The 19932-nt window shown below is 44.4% G+C and overlaps 2 protein-coding genes and 1 non-coding gene across 3 annotated transcripts in view; 1 reads left to right on the top strand and 2 right to left on the bottom strand.

Annotated features, from left to right (window-relative positions):
- The window catches only part of DNAH1 (dynein axonemal heavy chain 1), a 148729-nt gene that overhangs the window by 28138 nt on the left and 100659 nt on the right, over positions 1-19932 (bottom strand). Inside the window, exons 53-55 of the mRNA XM_066617083.1 lie at positions 18581-18691; positions 15113-15298; positions 6959-7150 (exon numbers count right to left, since the gene is read on the bottom strand). Coding sequence (XP_066473180.1) covers positions 6959-7150; positions 15113-15298; positions 18581-18691 — 489 coding nt within the window. The remainder of the gene's footprint in view (positions 1-6958; positions 7151-15112; positions 15299-18580; positions 18692-19932) is intronic.
- On the bottom strand, positions 2366-2484 carry LOC136642238 (5S ribosomal RNA). The gene has a single exon (XR_010793981.1). It is a non-coding gene; the product is annotated as a 5S ribosomal RNA (ribosomal RNA).
- LOC136641187 (HAUS augmin-like complex subunit 3) lies at positions 10497-14689 on the top strand. Its single transcript, XM_066616866.1, has 4 exons — positions 10497-11723; positions 12635-13071; positions 13605-13821; positions 14471-14689. Exons 1-4 carry the CDS (start codon positions 10497-10499, stop codon positions 14687-14689), a joined length of 2100 nt encoding a protein of 699 aa, XP_066472963.1.

Raw genomic sequence — 19932 nt, forward strand, 5'->3', positions numbered from 1 at the left:
TTTTAGGAGGTGCGTGGAATGCACCCTTCCTCCACAAAGAACAAGACTTCCCAGGTAAGGAATTGGTCTTTTCTCCAGTGGAGGAAAGGTGCATTCCTTAGTATGGGATATTCAAGAGCAGTACCCCCTCTGGGTGGGAGATAGGGACGTTCGCTTAGGGCAGGGGTGTCCAAAGTTTTTGGCAGGAGGGCCACATCAGCTCTCAGACACTGTGTCGGGGGGCCAGGGGAAAAAGAATTAATTTACATTTCAAATTTGAATAAATTTACATAAATGAACATTTTTGAGATGGAACTTATATGAATGAATGAAGGTCTTGCAATAATTCAAGGCCTATAAAAGGCCTTGCACAAAGCAAGGCTGGCCTTTCCTTTGCTGCCGCTACTGCATCACAGACATGAAACAGCAAGCAGTAGAGGTAGCCTTCATCCCACAGCTCACGCGAGATGTCAAACAGTCGCCCTCACACTGAGATCAGTTGCTTCGGGCCAGAGTGGGCTCCAACAAATCTTCAGAGGGCCAGAGGCTCATTGGAGACTGGGGACTCCCTGAGGGCTGCATTGAGAGGCCTCGAGGGTCGCAAGTGGCCCCAGGGCTGGGGTTTGGGCACCCCTGACTTAGGGATTAAGGACCCTTTTTGATAATCTTTCTCCCAAAGGAGGCATCTGAAGAAGCAGTAGTATCAATTTCATAAAGTTTGGTGAAGATGTGGAGAAGTCCAAGTCAATGCTTTGAAATACACCTCGCAAAGGTAGCCTCACCTGAGGTAACTGCGCCTCTGAGAGGTTGTGTTCACCCTCCGGAGGAGAGACCTCCAATGTTCTATATAGCACTTTATTATGCATTCCACTATCCAGTTGGCTAAAATGTGGAGCTTCCCTGAAAGTCAATGAACAGAGCTTCAGACTTATGAAGCAACTTAGTATGTTAGATATAAAAATGGAGTGCTCTTCTCACATCCAACCTGTGCCAGATTTTCTCTCGTGGATGGGTTGGGTTGTTGCAAAAGAAGGGAAGACTGATTTCCTGCTCTCTATGAGATAAAGAGTTTACTTTGGGAATAAGTGTGGTCAGTACATAGCATTACCTTTTCTTTATGGAACACACAAAAGTCAGGAAGCACAGATAGGGCAGCCAGTTCTGAAACTCTGAGAGCAGAAGTGATTTTGACCAGAAAGGAAACTTTGAAAATGATTTCTCTTGTAGGAGTTTTGGCCAGGGGTTTGCAACATGGGGGAATGAGAACCTGCAAGACCCTGTTAAAGTCCCAGTAGGAATTTTCTTGACAGGAGGAGGATTCAGGAGAGTTATTGCCTCTCAGGAATCTCTTAACATGTGGTTAACATGGGGAGATGAAATATTTTAGTTCCTAGACCCGCTCGTATGGAGCCCTGATAGGCTACTCAATAGATCCATTCCTAAGATGCCCTGAAAGGCTGCAGCCTGTCTGTGGTGTTAGTCCGCAGGCCCTTGTCCAAGCCATCTTATAAGAAGTCCAGGTCTGTGGGCACACTGGGATTGGATGGTGGAAAAGCCATGTAGAGGTACCAGTGTCTAAATATTTCCAGATACCATAACTTTCGTGGAAAGGTGTCTAGATGCCATTAAGGCAGGAATCAAGAGTAGCCAAGATCAGCTGGTCCTCCCCTGTCAAACGGCACACAGTCAGGTGGAACTGCATAGGTTGTGGGTAAATGAGGGGCCCCTGGGAGAGGAGGTCTTGATGGGGAGGAAATTTCCAAGGATCTCTGATGGATAACTTGAGAAAATCTGGGAACCAGGGTCCCCTCGGCCACCTCTGCGCTACTAGAATCACTTGTGCATGTAGTAGACAGATGACTTTGAGAACCAGAGGGAGAAGCGTAAAAGGGGAGGAGAAGGCATACAGAATGGGCCATTCAGTGTTTAGATAATCCATGAAGATACCTTGAAAAGGATCACAGAGTTGGGAATTGTCACTTGATGTGAACTGGGACTGGAGTGCTCAGGTGAAGAGTCATGTCTTTGAAAGCCTGAGGTTACAAACCTCCACTCCACCTCCCTGAGCCTTTGGAGGCTGAGCTAGTGCATGTCAGGGTACTGGACTCCTGCTAGGTGTTCTGCTTGTCAGAAGAGTAAATTTGTCTCGGCCTAGTGAAAAAAGAGTGAGGTTTCTAGAGCTAGGCCTCAGGCCTTGGTGCCTCCTTAGTGATTTAAAAGCTTTGGCTGATATATTGTCTGTTCTGCCAAGTTTATGGTGATCTGGTAGGGAGCTGTGGAAGACTCTGAGAGCTAGGTGAATGGCTTTCCATTCTAGCTTTATGCTCCACAGAGCCTCCTGGGGTGTCCACTTGCGCTGAGTGAAAAGACCCTCAGTGTTTTCTTTTTTCTACAGCACCCGCTATTCCCAAGCGGTCTCCCATCCAAGTACTAACTAGGCCTGACCCTGCTTAGCTTCCGAGATCAGACGAGATCAGGCGTGTTCAGGGTAGTATGGCTGTAGATGCTGTGCATCCCATTCTAATAAGCTGGCTGTGATAGTTCTGTGTGGAACCTCCACACTCACCCCTTTCATAAGTCGTTCCTTGTGCAAGCATCAGTGGAAGCAGGGGAGAAGCAGAGGAATTCTGATGGGTAAGTGAACCCAGCTCTCTATTTGTGGCTGAAAGGGATGGAGGATTTTTTAAAGTCACCTTGTGTGAAACTGAGCCCAAGTTACTAGGTCCTGGAGAGAGAGAAGTATTCCTAGCAGCCTGGATAATTGCAGCACATCCAAGAAGCTGGATGTGAGAACTAATTTCAGGAGTCCCTTTAGCTTTAGACAACACTCCTGAAATGGTGCTGCCTGAAAGGATCTTGTATTGATGAGAACTCTGAGGTGTTCCAGGGTCTAGGAAGAAACAAGGGAACTCTTTGTACGGTTGATCACATATCCCAGGAATTTCAGGGATTTAATCATGGTCAGGACATTGTTCAAGACTTGAACCCTGGAGGGTGCCCTGAGTAGAAAATTGTCCAGGCAGGGGTAAACAAAGATCCCCTATTGGCACAGATGAGCCACAACTGTCACCAAGATCCTGGTGAAGACCCTGGGGAATGATGTCAACCTGAGTGTGAGTGCTCTGTATTGAAAGTGATGCCAGTGCAACAAAATCTGAGATAATGCTTGTGGGCCCTCCTGATTAAATATGGAGGTATGCCTCTGAAAGTTCTATGGGACAGAGGAAATCTGCCTTCCCCAGGGAAGCCAGAACTGATTTGATATTTTTCCTGTGGAATTTGTGGTAACTATGAAACAGTTTAACCACTTGAGATCCAGAAAAGCTGTTTTTTAAACAAGGAAGAATACCGAGTAAACTCCGGAGTACACACATCGAAGTACACAGAGGACCACCAGTGTGCAAACTTGAGGAGATTGCCCCCACCAGCACTGGGTCTTTGAGCAGGATGGCATCAGGTAGTTCTGCCCTTGTCCTGTTTAGATGACCGGCTGGAAGATGGAAAGTTGGAGGACTTTGTTGTGTGGTGATGCAATATAAATTTGCTCAACTGAGCTCTAATTCAGGTTGTCCTTTGGGGCGAAACGACCATCCTTGGCCTCAGAAGACTGATGCTGAGTGTTAACATTCTCTTTGCGATTAGTAGGCAATATTTTCCTATTATCCTTGTTTTTGACTGAAACAGCATCAAGAACTTCGCCAAAGAGTGTATTGCTAATAAAGGGAGTTTTCAAACACTCTTTTAAGTGTCACTTCAACTTTCTTATTGCATGGGTCTTTAGGACCCTGTTCCCCCTCAGAAGGAATGATGGCATGGGATGATAAAGCAGCCACCGGTGCATCTACTTTGGAAATCTGCAGAGTGTCCAAAGCTTTCTGTGGTAAAGAATAAAGCTTACCAAACAATTTTGGTGCGTGCTTCTTTTGTGCAGGTACTGCTCACTCTGCATCCATGACAGATTTAAAAGCATCAGGAAAGGGAACCTCTGCTGTCCTACGAGGGCCCTGAAGAAACAAAAAACTTCGCCCCCAGCTCTGTTAAGAGTGGCAGAAGAAGAGGTAGTAGGCCCAGTCTCGGGATTAAGGCTAAGAGCTCTGGTTGCCCTGGACACAATCTAAGGAAAGTGTCCACAGGAAAGAGCCTAAGTCAGTGGTACTCAAACTTTTCCGACCTGTGGCTCCCTTGACCCCCGTGGCTGTTGGCCATGACTCCCCATCATGTTCCTGAGGGCTGGAAGTGACATCATTAAACAGGAAGTGGCCAGAAATATTAACTATATTAATATTAATTATATTAATCATATCAATTAAATGCAGATCTTAAAAATATATTATTAATACACAGCAATATACATGCTTTATAAATGATCAGCTGCTGATCACTGTTGGAGACAGGATGCAAGAGTAGGTAGATTTTGTCTGGTCCAGGAGGACTCATTTTTTAAAAACTTTGTAAGCATACCAATAGAATTGTTTTATCAAATGAACTTTGTGAATAACCAGTCTGACCAACATTACACACACACACATTTATCCCTTTCTCCTTGGATAGGATTGAACCCTTTATTAATTTAATTAAATTTTTCCAGCAGCTGGTGGGGAAAACAAAAATAGACCATGAAAATATATCAGAGTTGATAAGGGTTTGGTTAGGAGGCTGATTTGTCTCCTATATAGGAGATGCACAGCTCAATCCTGTGTATGTCTACTCAGAAGTAAGTCCCATTAGAGTCAATGGGGCTTACTCCCAGAAAAGTGTGGATAGGATTGGGCTGGCAATCACTTCATCAATGGCTGCTAAGTATTCCCTTCAAATAGCAAGATTCATCACTTTAAAAATATAGCCTCTGCTCTTCAGTCAAACAAGATTAAATCACTTTAAAAACAGTACCCTTTTTCTGCTCTTGGCCAAGTAAAGTGCGTGCTTGTCTCTCCCCCACCTTGCCAACTGCATGGAAACAACTTTAAGACCCCTGGTGGCCGTAAAATAGGAAGTGTTTTATTTGGGAAGGGGGAGGAAAGCAGTAAGGTTTGGAGATCAAAAGGGGGGAGTGGAGGAGGGAGGGGGTTGAAAAGAGAGATTTCACTTTGATGAGAAGTGATCCCAGGCTGGGAACTAGGAACCAACCAGACAAGGATCAATGAGGGCTTCTTTCTGACAGTCAGCAAGGGTAAGAACTGCAAGCTGAGCATGCTCGGTACTTGCCAGCTGGGGGTTGGAGTCGAAGAGCTTTGGAAACAACATGCAGCAAACACAGAAGGCGGCAGCCTCGGAGAGGAGGGAGAAGAGGGTGGGCGGCGGCAGCCACTCTCACAGTTCCTCTCGGAGGGAGCAGTTGAGCAACCCCCGTTTCTTCTGCTTTAAAAAAGCGCAGAAGACAGAGGGGCTCGCATTATGCCCAGGAATGGTGGTGTGACTGTATCGCTGCAAGAGGACATCCCGCGCCTCCCCTCTGCGCTCCTGGCACATCCCCAGGGAGCTGCGCCTCACAGTTTGAATAACACTGGCCTAAGTGGTTGCACACACTGGTATCTTTTTTCTGGAGAGTCTGTCTTTCTCCCTTGAGGAGGAGGCTGAGAAGCCTGACTCACCAAGCCGTCCACCCCCAGACCCCTTCAAGCTATGTTTCTGTGGGGGAGTCTTGCGCCTGGTGGACATCATAAGTGAGAAAGACTTAGTGCTTAGGGGATGATTCCTCTGCCTCCAAAGGGCAGGAGAGCGAGGAGTCCGAGGAAGGCTCAGGTCATTTAGCTTTCTTACTCAGGGGCCCAGTGACCGAGGCTCCCTGCACAGGTTCTGCTGCAGGGCCTAATTTTTCTGTCACAGCTTTGCCTACCAGGTTCTGGGCCCACAACATAGCATGGGCTTCCTGAAAGACGGGGATCCTCCCTAGAGAAATGGGTGCCTCCCCTGCTGAGCCTGAGAAGCCAAATTCTCCCCTCCCCTGGGGTAATGGAGGCTGAGCCTGCAGAGTCAACTGAGGCCATTATTAACACTTACCGAGGTCAAACGGGGGGGGGGGTTGTCCTTCGCACCTACCAGTCCAAGACTGAGCGTGCGAAAGGAAAATGGCGCCCGAGACGTTCGCCTCAGAAGCCTAAGGTCAATTACTGAAGCTTGGGAGCGCTGGGCAGGACGGGCGCTCCATTTATAGAAGGTGCCTGCCTTGCCCCCAACGAGCAGAGCTCGAAGCGTGGGCAGAGGAGGCCTGTCAGCTCCTTCACTTCTGCCACAACATCTGTGTGGCGCAAAGTTTTGGGACCCGTTTGGGTCGCAGCGGCACTTGGAGAACGAGGCAGTGGGCACCATGATTTCTCTGCACCATCGCTGCCTTCACCACTTGACAAACTCGGGGAAAAATAATGCAGGGGAGTCAAGAAGCTCCCGGCACAAAAGTGCCTCATGAAAACATTTAAGCCCCGCACCGTATCTCCCACAACCCAGCTTGCCCTGGCTGGAGTATATACTTGCCACAGCCAATCGGAGTGAACTAGAAAGTGCTTAGTCACTCTGATGGCACATGGGGTGACATACCTGGTGACAGTCACCTGGTATGCATCACCAGATGTTGCATCATCTCTTCCCATGAAGCTGTGCGCAGTCAGGCCAAGGCCTCAGGGCCTGATACTATCCAGCCTGCAAATTTCCTGCAGGCCCGGGGATGATCTCTTAACAGAGCCCCTGCTTCACCACATTTTCCCTCCAACGCCTTAAAAGGACTGGCCCCCTCAAGGGGGGAGGAAAGCAGAAAAACAGTTTACTTCAGTGAAAAAAGAAGAGTGAAACAGCCCCAAAACAAGGGAGCAAAGTGACTTGCGACCTCTTGCCAGTGAGGCAAGGACAAACTGGGAAATGAGAGCCCTCTGTGTGGAGGAGGTCATGTTACTTGATTAGACCCTGCCTAGCATCACAAGGGCAAACCCATACTAAGAAATGCACCCTTCCTCCACTGGAGAACGACCACCACTGTTTTACTTACCTTATCGTATTTAAACAGACTTTCAAGAAATTTTCCTGGGTCCTGGAGAAGACCTTTGCCAGGCTCCCAGTAGTCATCTATCTTAGAGCCTGGCTTCTCTCCCGCCACTTTCTTTGGCTTGACTCCTTTCATAATGCAGACTGCTTCCATCACCATTTTGACTCCAACTGGAGGCCTTTGCATTCCTCGCACCTAGACAAAAACCATACAGAGTGCACTCATAAGGACGGCTCCTCTCCCCCCAGCTTAATATGCATATTCCCTAAGCACCCCGCTCAATGCAGAATAGGAACATTCATTCATTAATGCTTAGGTTAGGTTAATGCTGTATTTGTGAAATGTCAGTATCCAGACTGCATAAGAAATCAAAATACCTTCCCGTATTTTAAAATGTATAGTCTGGCTTTTAAATATGACATGGGGGCTTGCAATGGTAAAAAAGGAATCACTCTCTTATGAACTGAGAACTCAACACAGTGACATGATTCAATACAGCACTTACAAAGAATGGTGGATCCTGAGACGCTGAATTCTTATTGTTGGAAATTAAGGTGCCACCTGCCTGCAGGACTCTGGAGGGCAGTGTACTGTCCTGTCACCTGAAACCATCTACCTGTCCTCCTTGCAGGAGGTGTGTCTGTTAACTTTATTTCCTTCCTGCCCTTTTACCCACATGCTCTCTCTTGATCTTCAGATGGATGTGCCCTGCTGTAGCTCTCAGCTTACATGCCCCTCCCCAACACTTGCACACAAAGGGAACAGCTTTTACGGTTCTCTGTTCCCCAAGTTTAGAAAAGCCTCTGGTCCTAATGAGAAGATACATGTAACCTATTATGTATGACCTGTAAGTAAAGCTTTTTTTGTTTTTTTGAAACCTTTAACCTTGGATAAGCCTCAGTCTTTGTGTGTGTCTTACTGATAGCCAATTGGGTGGCTAGGATCTCCTTTTACCACAGGAGAGGGGGGTCTTCCATTTATTATTACTTTGCTGCAGCCCCCTCCTCATCCATCACTTATGTGACATTTTAGAAAGGAAATGGTCTCTATGGGCTTGAACAAGAAGCCTGATCCTCTCAAGACTTATTCATCAACCACTCCTACATAAGTGAGGCTGCTTGTATCTAGGCCTTTTCTGAATTCAGGCTAATTACCATAATAAAGCCAGTTTCTTTTTATGAACAGAGTCTGCTGGTAAGGCTTCTAGCTGACTTTGAAGGTGCAGCTTCTGCTTCTGAGAATCAGTACTTGTCTCTTCAAGTTTGAAATACTGCCTGTTAATGTGATTTAGGGTGCAGTCCTAGCCACACTTTCCTGGGAGTAAGCCCCATTGACTACAATGGGGATTACTCTTGAGTAGACATGTCTAGGATTGGACTCTCACCTATCTACAGGGTGGCCAAAGACATACAGGATTCCTGTACCTTTAATAGTTGCAGAGATTAGACCATTTCTAGAGGGAAAGCCTTTTTCCCTCCTTGCAGAAAAAAGCTGCAATTGTCAAAATTCCCCCTGCAACACACCTATTAAATGTTGAGGTGCCTCTTTCTGGTTTGCTTGATATCTCAGTTATCAGTTGCCTGTGTAAACAATTACATTTGAAATTGTTGCTCTGACTATAGTAACTGATTTTTGATCATTTTAAATTTGTAAATTATTTATTGTTCAATGTCAGAGTCACTAGGTGTGTGAGAAACATGTGCATGTAAATGCACATTTATTCAGATTTCTTCTAAGAGAAGGGTTACCAGAAATGGTGGGACAGAGTGCCTACACCTTTAACCATTGTTTAGAAGAGGGAATTTTGGCAGGTGTAGCTCGACAAGGAAGGGTTTAAAAAACTACACCTGCCAAAATTCCTCTTCTAAACACTGGTTAAAGGTACAGGCACTCTATCCCCTTTGTATACTGACAAACATATCAAGCATGTATACATAAATACCTAGAAAATGAAAAGGGTGGGAGTAAGTAAAGAAACAGGAAGGCTACAAAGTTTACTTGAAATGTTTATAAAGGTATTTATTTAGAAGCCCTACTATGTTTACTTCCAGGTAAGTGTGCATAAAGCTTCAGCCTTAATTGGATAGAGCCACCTGAGGCTAACAAAGGCTGATGTGCCCAAATGTTTGTAAATGGGCAGGTAAGTATGCATGTGGGAAGAGGAGATGTGAATTGGGCTACTAGATTTTATGTACTCAATGCTAACCTAATTCTGATTGGGTAAAAGCTGGGCCAAGTGGCTAGATTATACTCTTCTTTTATCTCCCCTGGGAGTACCAAGCCAGATCTGAGCTCTTACTGATAGTCAGTTCCAACAGGGAGCAGCCAAGCCAAAGGTTTGCTTTTCTCTTCTTTCAGAATATCATAGTTGGTCCCAGCAGAATTTCCACCTTTGACTGAAGCTATTCCAGGAAATATTTTGTTCAGTGTTATGTCATTTAGCCAGGGAGACTTGGTTAAAACCTCCAGGACTCCTTTCTGTAGTCTCTTGGAGATTCAGCTTGGAGTCTCTCAAATTCAGCATGAAAGTGGAGGTTTGGCAGCTCTGAGTCCAATACACAATAAACAAGTACTCTTATTTCAAGATAAGAGAAACTCTAGCGAACAAAAACACAGTGGCTCTGTCATCACCTCAAACTGAAAGGCTTGATCCTTGTCTAACATGCAATTCTAAGCAGGTTTACTTGTAAATAAGGCTCTCTGAGTTCAATGGATTTTATTTCCATATAAGCACATGAATGATTGAAACCTGTGTCTATTTACTTATGGGTTAACAACACTGCAACTGAGGTGCTGTGGCAGATATTCAAGGTGCTTACAACCTAATCCTAACAAGTGTTTACTTGAGAAGTCAATGAAATTTAATTCTTAGGAATTAAGTTTAGGGCTCCAGCAGCTGAATCAACTTTATGTTCCCCCATACAGGGGGCTGAAACAATACCAGTAGGTAAGGAGTAATAGAAAGCAGGTGCTGGTTGCATAGCAGAATACAATGCTCTATGGTAGATGGAATGGGTTGAGGAGAGATAGCGAGAGACAGACTTACAGTGCAATCTTATAGATGACTGCTTGAGAGTAAGATTCATTGAATTTCAATGGGTCTTCTGAAGAATGTGTAAGATTGCAGCCTAATTGGGATGAATTATTCACCATGTTTCAAAGGTCTGCATTTTCTAGGATCGTGGAAGTTTAGGGCAAGGCGAGGGAAAAGGAAAATATGGGAATTTGGGAGGGGGGAATATGGGTGTGATGTAGAGGCAGGGACCAGGGAATAGTGTTCATGGGGTAAAACAAATAAGGCCCTGAAACCCATTCACCTGACCATTGGGATTCCCGCTTGACATTCCTTTATATTCTGGGATATAATCAAATATTGCTGGTATGTTTTTAAGGTCTAGAAACTGTGTACAGATGCACACATGCAGCTGAGATTCTTTAAATAGTTCCATGCATGCACAAATAGGCAAATAATGCACCCTCTCCCATGTGCCTATAATCCAGTTTTGTCTATTTCCCTTAGCATTAAAAGAACAATCCAAATATGTTGACCAGGAGACGGTCCAGCGCTTTCTTACTGGATACTGTTAACAAAGGAGCTGAGTTTGTGCAGATTCTGAAAATTGTCTACCCCAAGGCCAATGAGCTTCATGAGAAGGACTTTGATTGGCTCTTTGACTGTGCGGAGTTGGAGCACTTTCTAGAGTGGTTCTGTAACACCGTGGGGGAGGAGAATGTATTAAGCGCAACAGAAGTGGAGGCCTATGAGAACTTGCTAATCTCTGGAAAGCCTTTGCTGGAAAAAGATGCACTGGAACAGGTGCTGAAGACCTGCCACCAGTCCCCCCAGTTAAGGGATACAAAACAGGAGAATGAAACCCCGCCCCTTGAGACCCTTGAAAAAGAGATGCAGATGTTGAAGAGCCAAAGTGCCTGTCGGATCAAGCGGTGCAACAAACTTAGGATTCACGAAGCGAGCACAAAACAGGAATTCTGCCATCTGGAAGAGAAGATGGAGAAAGCAAGCAGATGGTTGAAGAAGGCACACCTACAACTGGAGCTGGACAATTTCCAGAGTAATGATGTATTCAGCCAGACCTGTAAGATAGCAAAGGAGCTGGTGCAGTGGCACAGGAAATCTGGAAATGAATGGATGAAAGCATCAGTGGCAATGACGGACCTAAGACATTATTTGGAGTCGGAAGAAAAATTCACACAGGATTTATTGGGGTTCTTTCCAAAGGCCCTCAAAAGTATTATAAATGAGGCGGAGGCTAAGATAGCACTTTTGGCAAAGAAAACATGGGGAGGCTCTCAGAAAGAGCTGAGTACAGAGAATATAACAAAACTAGATCAGAAAATACCCCTAGAAAACAAAGGTGTAATTTGTAGTGATGATCACAATCACTTCATGGGAGTACTGAAGGGGCAAGGTTTTTATTGGGAGCACGTGGTCAGTAAGGATGAGCCAGATCTTGCTCATACAATTGTACCAAAAGAAACAGAGCATCCTGAAACAGAGAAGTTCTGGACTGAAGCACTGGATATTCACTATGGTAGTCAAAGAAGGCTGAAGACAAAGGCACCAGCTGTCCAAGTGGGGAATTGTAAAGATGGCAACCTGGGCAGCTACCAGGAAGAACTGGGGAATATGGAGTTAACTTACCTGCACAACCAGAGGTTGCTAGTTATGACTTCTGCAGAAATTGAGGGAACATCATCCGCCTTGCAATGGGCAAGGAAGGCCTTGAAGGCTGCTAAAAAGAACAAGGTAGGAAGGTTGCTAGGTTGAAGCCTACTGAACAGTGGCTTTGTGGGACATGAGTCTCCCTGAAGCAAAAATGCCCTGTATAATTTTTGACATTGCTACTCACCTGTTTTTCTGTGGCGACTGTGCTTCTAGATGAGCAGCAGATTTACTGGCACCAAATGCTAGAATACTGAGACTTGGTTTACACATGCATCAGAACGTGAAAGTCTGGACTGTACCACTTCAGACCGCAGGTGGTAGATATGTGAATGCGAAAAACTCTCTGCGAGTACAAAATTGGCACCAGAGACTACACTGGGTTAGAACTCTTCTCCCTCATGTGCTAGTTTTTTAATTGTGGCAAGTCTGTGTGCTACAGGAAGGAAAACTCAAAAACAGTAACCCCCTACTCAATTGGAAGTGGTATATCCTACCATCTCAATCTGTTGCCTGTATAAACTAAACTGATTTAATATATTTATATCTTAAGCTGGATATGGGGCTCTGGGATTAACAACAGTTAATGCTTATATACCACAAAATATTAAAACTTGGGAATCAGAATTGAACAACTGGAATCAGGGATCAATCAGCATCCATGAACCAGAACTTATTGCTGGAGCAATCTAGTGCAGCCTATTTGTGTTCTTCATTATGTTCTGCATAATCCTGATTTTATGGGTCACTTTTCGGTGTTCTAGGGTCCAGAGATGGTTTGCTGTCACTCTCAATAGTCTCTTTGTTATATTCCTCTGCTTTCTACAGAAACCTGTAAGCATATGGTTGAGAATCTTTTTGGTTGGGGCAAATATACTTTTATACTTTCCAGTGAAATGGGCATAAAAAATAGCATCAGTGTATCTTCTTGCAAAGTTCAGAAAGGCCTACAATACCTGAGGGTGCATAATATTTAATATCCTCATTTTCCACAGATAAAAGAAGAGGAGGAGGATGAACTGCGCTTCCACATAGCTGCCTGCCAGGAGCAGCGGTCTATCCTTCAAAATGAGTTGGATCAGGTCACAAGTCAAAAGCTTGTGCCTTTGCTCCAGGGCAATGCCCGCCTCCTTCGTTTGCCTGTGATACGCGGGAAACTTAACTTGGAAGCCATCAAACTTGGGCATGTTGAATCAATTCAGGAAAAAACCGCTGCCCAGCTGATGGGTCAGCTGAGTCATTTGGAAGTGCTAAGGCTCTTGCTGATGTTGGAAGACGAGAATCTGCGCCAAATGAACACTGAGATGCTGACTATTGTGAATGAGTCTGAGACGAAATTACAGAAATGGCAATCCTGCTTGGAGGGTTCCACATTCTCCATTAAGCAACGCCCACAAACACTGATTGACCCCAGTGATCTTGCCACCTTACGGTAAAGGTTGGAGGGAGGAAGGGAAGGAAAGGGTAGTGGATGTCTGGCAGTCAATAGTTGTTCTTAGTTCAGATTTGTTTGTAAGGAATAAACAATTTAGAAAAGGAAAATAAGACCATATATAACTAACTTCCACCCTAGAGAAGACAAAACTCTGGCTAGTACTTTCCCTCTTACCTGCTTTTTGTAGAACAATTAAATCTGACAGGGGAAAAAGAGCCCAAGTAGTTTTGTACGCTGTGAATTTTAATATAGACAAATCAGTACCTTCTGCTATTTATATCTTCTGTAAACAGATATCATTTGTACCTAGAAGACTCTCCATAAATCAGATTTTCTCTCAATGGCAGAAACATAAGAATTGTGATATTGGTCATGCAGTCTTGTCACCACTCAACCCATTCTTTATGAATATTTAAGCATATAAATATTTTTATGGTTCACTTCTCTCACACACAATTACAAGGACAAGCTTCTTTGAATGCAGTCCCCTAATTGTCTCATTGATGGTTGTCTTACTGTTTTCCTCATAGGGTGTGGAAGATGTTGGACAGACATGGTCAAGAGAAGCAACTCTTCCGTAGCTATGAGACCTTGGCAGGCTGGGGCTCACGGCTGTGTCAAGAACTCAAGATGTTACAAGTACAGCTGGTTGCACCACTCTCTCAGCTTCCTAAACTAGAGTCTGACCATGAGATACTATACTCTAAGATGTATGGTGATTCTAACCAGTTAATGCTTCATGCTCAGGTATGTTTAAAATTACAAGTGTACTGGTTATATAATCAAATTGTTCATGTATCCTTAAGATTAAGAACATAAGAACAGCCCAACTGGATCAGGCCATAGGCCCATCTAGTCCAGCTTCCTGTATCTCACAGCAGCCCACCAAATGCCCCAGGGAGCACACCAGATAACAAGAGACCTCATCCTGGTGCTCTCTCCTACATCTGGCATTCTGACTTAACCCATTCCTAAAATCAGGAGGTTGCGCATACACATCATGGCTTGTACCCCATAATGGATTTTTCCTCCAGAAACTCGTCCAATCCCCTTTTAAAGGCGTCTAGGCTAGACGCCAGCACCACATCCTGTGGCAAGGAGTTCCACAGACCGACCACGCGCTGAGTAAAGAAAAATTTTCTTTTGTCTGTCCTAACCCGCCCAACACTCAATTTTAGTGGATGTCCCCTGGTTCTGGTATTATGTGAGAGTGTAAAGAGCATCTCCCTATCCACTCTGTCCATCCCCTGCATAATTTTGTATGTCTCAAATTGTATGTCTCAAAGATTCTTCATTGTTTAGTTGTAAAGCACTCCTCCTTGTGAATTTTTCATATGACAAGTCAGGAGAAGTGTTTAGCTTCTTTTTGAAGACTATTTTCATATGTTCCTTACAGGAAGTGTCAGAATCTCTGGCGCAGCTTGGCACCACACAAGCGAAACTCTACCAAATGTTAATGGACACCTTGAGTGATTGGAAGGTCAAACATAAATCCTTGCGGAGCCATGTTCAGCATGCTGAGCGCAACCTCTACATGCACTTCTTCAACAACCCAACCCAGCTGAAAAAGCTGGTAGAAGAACTTGAGGAGAAAGCCAACAGGGTCTGTTTCTGATAGGTGTAGGTACAGTCCAACTTGGAGTTATTAGTTCTGAATAAACATGCAATTCAAAAAAAATTATCTTTGTGTTAACGGTTGTGACTTAGCTGCCTAGAGACTGTTTTGACCATCAAGACAATAAAACAAAACTGCCCTACATGATGAGGAGATCCTGCTTTGATCTGTCCAGCTGCATTTGCTATGAAACCATTTTATTCTATAGCAGCTTGTAGGAGTCAAAGAATAAAACTGCATAAAACTGCTGAAGTTCAATAGCAATCTACAGAAGAAAATAGTTGGGAAGTTGGAATATTTGTGTTGTCCACTGGATCTCATAGCTGACTCTATTGCTTGTACTGTAAAGTGTGGAGAGCAATGCAGGAAGAATGTTGGTCACACCAAGCTTGTGCCCAAAAATGCTTCCTTCCATTCCATTACCTCAGTAACATCATTTTTGTTGAGGTTCCTTAGGCTTGCAAGAGCAGCATCCAATGCAGGGAGGGCTTCTGCCAGGTCCTTCTGGGCATCATCAGCAATAGCCTGAGCTGTCTGAGCTTTCACTTTGGCTTTCATCTCCTCTGCCTGCACACTATTTCGCGTCTCCTCAGCCACAGCTGTGTCTACCTGTAGCACAACAAAAACATATAGAATCACAAGCCTGCTTTTTGGAGTGATGGTGAAAATCCCAGCTATCTCCTTATTTTTGCCTGTTTTTTACCTGCTTTAGAACTTTTGATCACCTTAGAGCAGTGGTTTTCAACCGCTGTGACGTGGCACACTGGTGTGCCGTGAGGCTGCCTCAAGTGTGCCGCTGGGTCAAGGAGTCAGGCGGCAGCAGCAGCACCAGCATACGTGGGAGAAGCAGCTGCTTGGAGCCACGCTCGGCAGCAGGAGAAAAAGGAGCAGCCACGCAGGGGCTTGGATGCTCCTGCTGTTGCTGGTGCCTGCCCCGCGCGCTGATTGGGCAGGCAGCCAGAAGAGCCTGGAAGAGCACCAGGCGAAACATGGAGGGAGTGAGGGCGAGCAGCGGGAGGGAGTGAGGGAGCTTGAAGGCAGGTAGGAGCCAGAAGCAGCTGGAAAGGATCCTGGAGAAACCCTTTTCCTTGCCAGCAATGCCCCAAAGTGACCCTCCCTGCCTTGCCTCCACTGGCAAGGTTTTGGCAGGAAGGGCGCTGGGTCACAATCCTATCCACACTTACCTAGGGGTAAGCCCCATTGACTATAATGGGGCTTACTTCTGAGTAGACATACAGAGGCTTGGTTGTACTCTTTCTTGAATAAATGAGCAGGCAAGTGATGCTTTTCTTCCCCCCACCTCCTCCCCTCCTGCACACACATCCCCCCATCATAACTGCAGTTAACCCCTCTGACTGCCCCTCCCCACCCCTCCCTCTTCCCCACCTTCCAAAGTTCAAAACCAGTTGCCTCCCATTCTCCTTCTCTCCCCCCCACTCTAGTGAATCCTGTACTTGCTTCAGTCACATCTCCTCACTGCCCCCCCACCCGTTTCTCCAGTATGCTCAGTCTCATCTCTCTTTGCCAGCACCTCCTGGCATCTCAGAGCATATCAGTTGATAACAGTTTGAACAGACTTGCTTCAAAACTTTTCCAGAAACCACATACACCTTCTTCTGCAGGCTTCTTGGGAATTTCTTTCATTGTCATGTAATGATCTAAGGCTGCAATCCTAACCACACTTTCCTGAGAGTAAGCCCCACTGAACAAAATAGGACTTACTTCTGAGTAGACCTGGTTAGGATTGTGCTCAGTGTATTAGGCTGCAATCCAACCACACTTTCCTGAGAGTAAGCCCCACTGAACAAAACAGGACTTACTTCTGAGTAGACCTGGTTAGGATTGTGCTCTCAGTGTATTAGGTTGCAATCCAACCACACTTTCCTGAGAGTAAGCCCCATTGAACAAAATAGGACTTACTTCTGAGTAGACCTGGTTAGGCTTGTGCCCATAGTTATATTAATTAAATTAATTGTAACATAATAATGTAATTAAAAACTGGTAGTGCGCCTTGACAATTTTAGTGCCTTGTCAGTGTGCGGTGAGCTGAAAAAGGTTGAAAATGGCTGCTTTAGAGGCTTCTGTGATTCTTGTCCTGAAGGGGCGGCTGGGTTGTTTAAAGGTAGTGGCTATGTCTGCTGTGCTGTGATGATGGCTATTGTTTCAGCAATTTCATTTTCCCGTTTCCCCCAGTTAAAAGAACCTGCCTTTGAATCTGGCTCACAGATTAGTTAAGCCCACCTGAGCAGCAGGAATGTTGGAGAGCTCAGTTGACCTCCCACTACTCAGTTCCATAGGTGGAAGCCTGGTTAATGGCTACAGACTAAAAAGTGGAGTTGCACACATTTGCCAAGTCCAGCATTGGGAGCGTATGTTACTTCACAGGGGTTTGCTCATCCATCTTGCTAAGAGTTGGCTCAAGGACTAAAAAGCTGGGACAGGGTAAGCAAAGTACCTGAGGAAAGTAGCAGTGGGTTGTCTTATTTGTTGTTTGCATTTTAACATCCTTGCCAGTCTTGATCACTCCACTTCCCCTTTACACCTCTTATGGGGATTATCAGTGCCTTACTTCTTATCTTTGCATTCCCTCCCCCCATTTTTTTTGGATATGTTCTGCTATTTTCTGATGGTAAGGGGACACTGCAGATTTTGGGGCTCTCTGTTAACTTGGGAGGGAGGCTTTTCCTAAGCAGCCACCTTCCATCTGGGCATTCTAGCTTTAGATGGCAGCAGCAAGAACTGTCTTTTCCTAGTTAAAAGCAGGGACTGGGGGAGGGGGTCAGTTGCTAACCACTAGGAGCTTCTGTCTTGCCCTCCATCTACCCTTGCAGGAGATCTGGCTGGAGGTCTTTTTTCTCCATCAGCCAGAGTCTACCTTTAATACAAGCCCAACATTTCCTATAAAAGAACCTGCCTACCGCTTTCCAAATAAACCTTTGTTTAGCTATGGGCTTCACATCTCTTCTGTTGACTGTTGGTATTTTAGCTTTATATGTATTTTTTTTCCCCTGTTTGGGTGGGGGAGTTTTATCCACCAAACCATGGGAAAACCTATCTGTAAAAAAGGGTACACAGCAAAATAGTACCATATGGATGCACTTGTATATGTTTTTCCAACTTCAGTTACCCCTATATAACCCCAATGTAGAGAAAAATGTAATGTGTGAATTTGGAGGAATCTATTTTGTTTTGGAAAGAATCACTAACTGTACCCATTATTTCATTAAAATAAATGACTAGCTAGAGCTACAGTAGTTGGGCAAGAACATAATTCAACTTGATCACAATTCTAACTCCTGTTCAAGCAGATATTAAAACTATCATCATCAATCTCCTTGTCTCTGGATGCCCAGATGACACATTTATAGTAGCAGTGAAATGAGTTCATGTTTACTCTGTAGAAGTGTACAGATTTAACTAGATTTTAATACATTTTACCCCCCCAAAAGTACAGTACTGGTAAGTAAAAAACTGCATTTTTTTTTCCTATTCTGTGCTCCTATGCTAACCACCATGCATGAAGTAAGCTCCATATATCAGCTTATATCATGACACTAAACATTTGTGGTTGAAAGTGGAAGCAAGGTCAGCTCAAGCCATTTGGCATGAAATTGAGAAATCAAATGGCATTCTCTCAGTTGCATGAAAATATAATTTATAAATGACAATTCACTGTCCTTTAATGTCATTCAACATTTGCTAGTCCACTCTCCCTTAACTGTCGAGCCATTACAGTATAGAAGCTAGGCTACAACACAAGTGCGACTTTGTCCAACATAGAATTAACAAAGCAGCAACCACAGTGCAGTGATTAGGGTCTGCTCCTTCATGTCCTAAAAACTGGCATCATCTGCCTCTCTTTGTATCAATTTCTGAATACATGTTGCTTACCTGTATTTGTTCCATAGTTGACAATGTGTCTTTGGCAGCCTCTGCCAGCAGGGGGCGTGCTAATTCTAGCTCTTCCTGCATTTTTGCAACATCTTCTGCTGTTCGTAAAAGCTAGAAAGTAGGGAAAAAACCAAAACTTGTCTTTATATGCTTCACATTAGTGAAGAGAAAGAAAATATGTTGGCACAATATTTAAAGGCTGCACATTCCTAAATAGGCTGCATGATGGAGACTGCCTTTGATAGAAGGCGGTCTCTCCATGGGCTGCAGGATTATAACTATTTTGAGAGTAATCAAGTTCAAATGAAGCATTCAAAGTTAGATTCAATTCAATCATAGTGTTCTAATGTGTTAAATTCTCCCGTTGAACTAAATGGCATGTAAAAGTGTTGTACTTCATGTGGATCATACTTCCTGTTTTGTGTTTATTGTACCATACAGTAGATTATGTAGCAAGCAGCTGTTTCCATTCACTTAAGTCAGCAAGCAGGGCCCATTAGATTCCCACAGTCTTAGAGTAAGACAGCTAGCCAAATGCTCACAAAACCAAAAAGAAAGTCCAGAGAGTTATATCTTTACCAGAAAACAAAGCTACATAGCACAGATCAGGTAGCTTGTATGCAGAAAAATTCAGTAGACACATTTTAACTATGAAGTGAACACTGCAAGACATGCATGGGGGGAGCCCTTACTTGAGCATGTACTGCTGAGTGTGGTAAAGACCAGAGGGCATTATACTGTACTCTCTCTATATGTCTTGATTTGAGCTTTATATTTTAAGATTATTTTCTCCAATAAGTTGTCCATTGGGTTTAGCTGCTAGTGCCAGAAATGATTCTGTAAAATCGCACATTTATTATTTTGAAGCAATATTTCATAAGCAAGAGAAAACAACCTGGTTTTAGCCACAGGAATTAGCATGCATGTGACACGAGAGATCATAGGTTTGCCCTGATCTCTAGAATGGAAATAATACCTCAACATGAGAACAGGAATGTGAGATTCTGAAAAGGCTCACCTATAATATTGCCTCTTCTCTCTCGTAACCTAACTCTGATGGAAGAGCTGTCTATGAGTTTGAGGTACTTCCAAATATTGGCCTTCATAGCAATTCTGTCTGGTGACACACCAGGCAACTGCCCAACGTGATTGTTGCTAGTTCAAAAATAGTGGGAGGTGGGGATTCAAGTTTCTTTCTAACCCAGTTAATGTAGCTCCAAAGCTCTCTGGTACATTCCTAAAAGGAAGTAAGCTGATAGACATCAGACATCAGCCCTCAGGAAAAGGGGGACCAACATGGGGGTTTGGTTGCTCTAAAATCATACTCTGAAACATCAGTGCCAAACACCAAG

Source organism: Tiliqua scincoides, chromosome 2 (genome assembly GCF_035046505.1).
Source record: "Tiliqua scincoides isolate rTilSci1 chromosome 2, rTilSci1.hap2, whole genome shotgun sequence".
NCBI classification, from domain to species: domain Eukaryota; kingdom Metazoa; phylum Chordata; class Lepidosauria; order Squamata; family Scincidae; genus Tiliqua; species Tiliqua scincoides.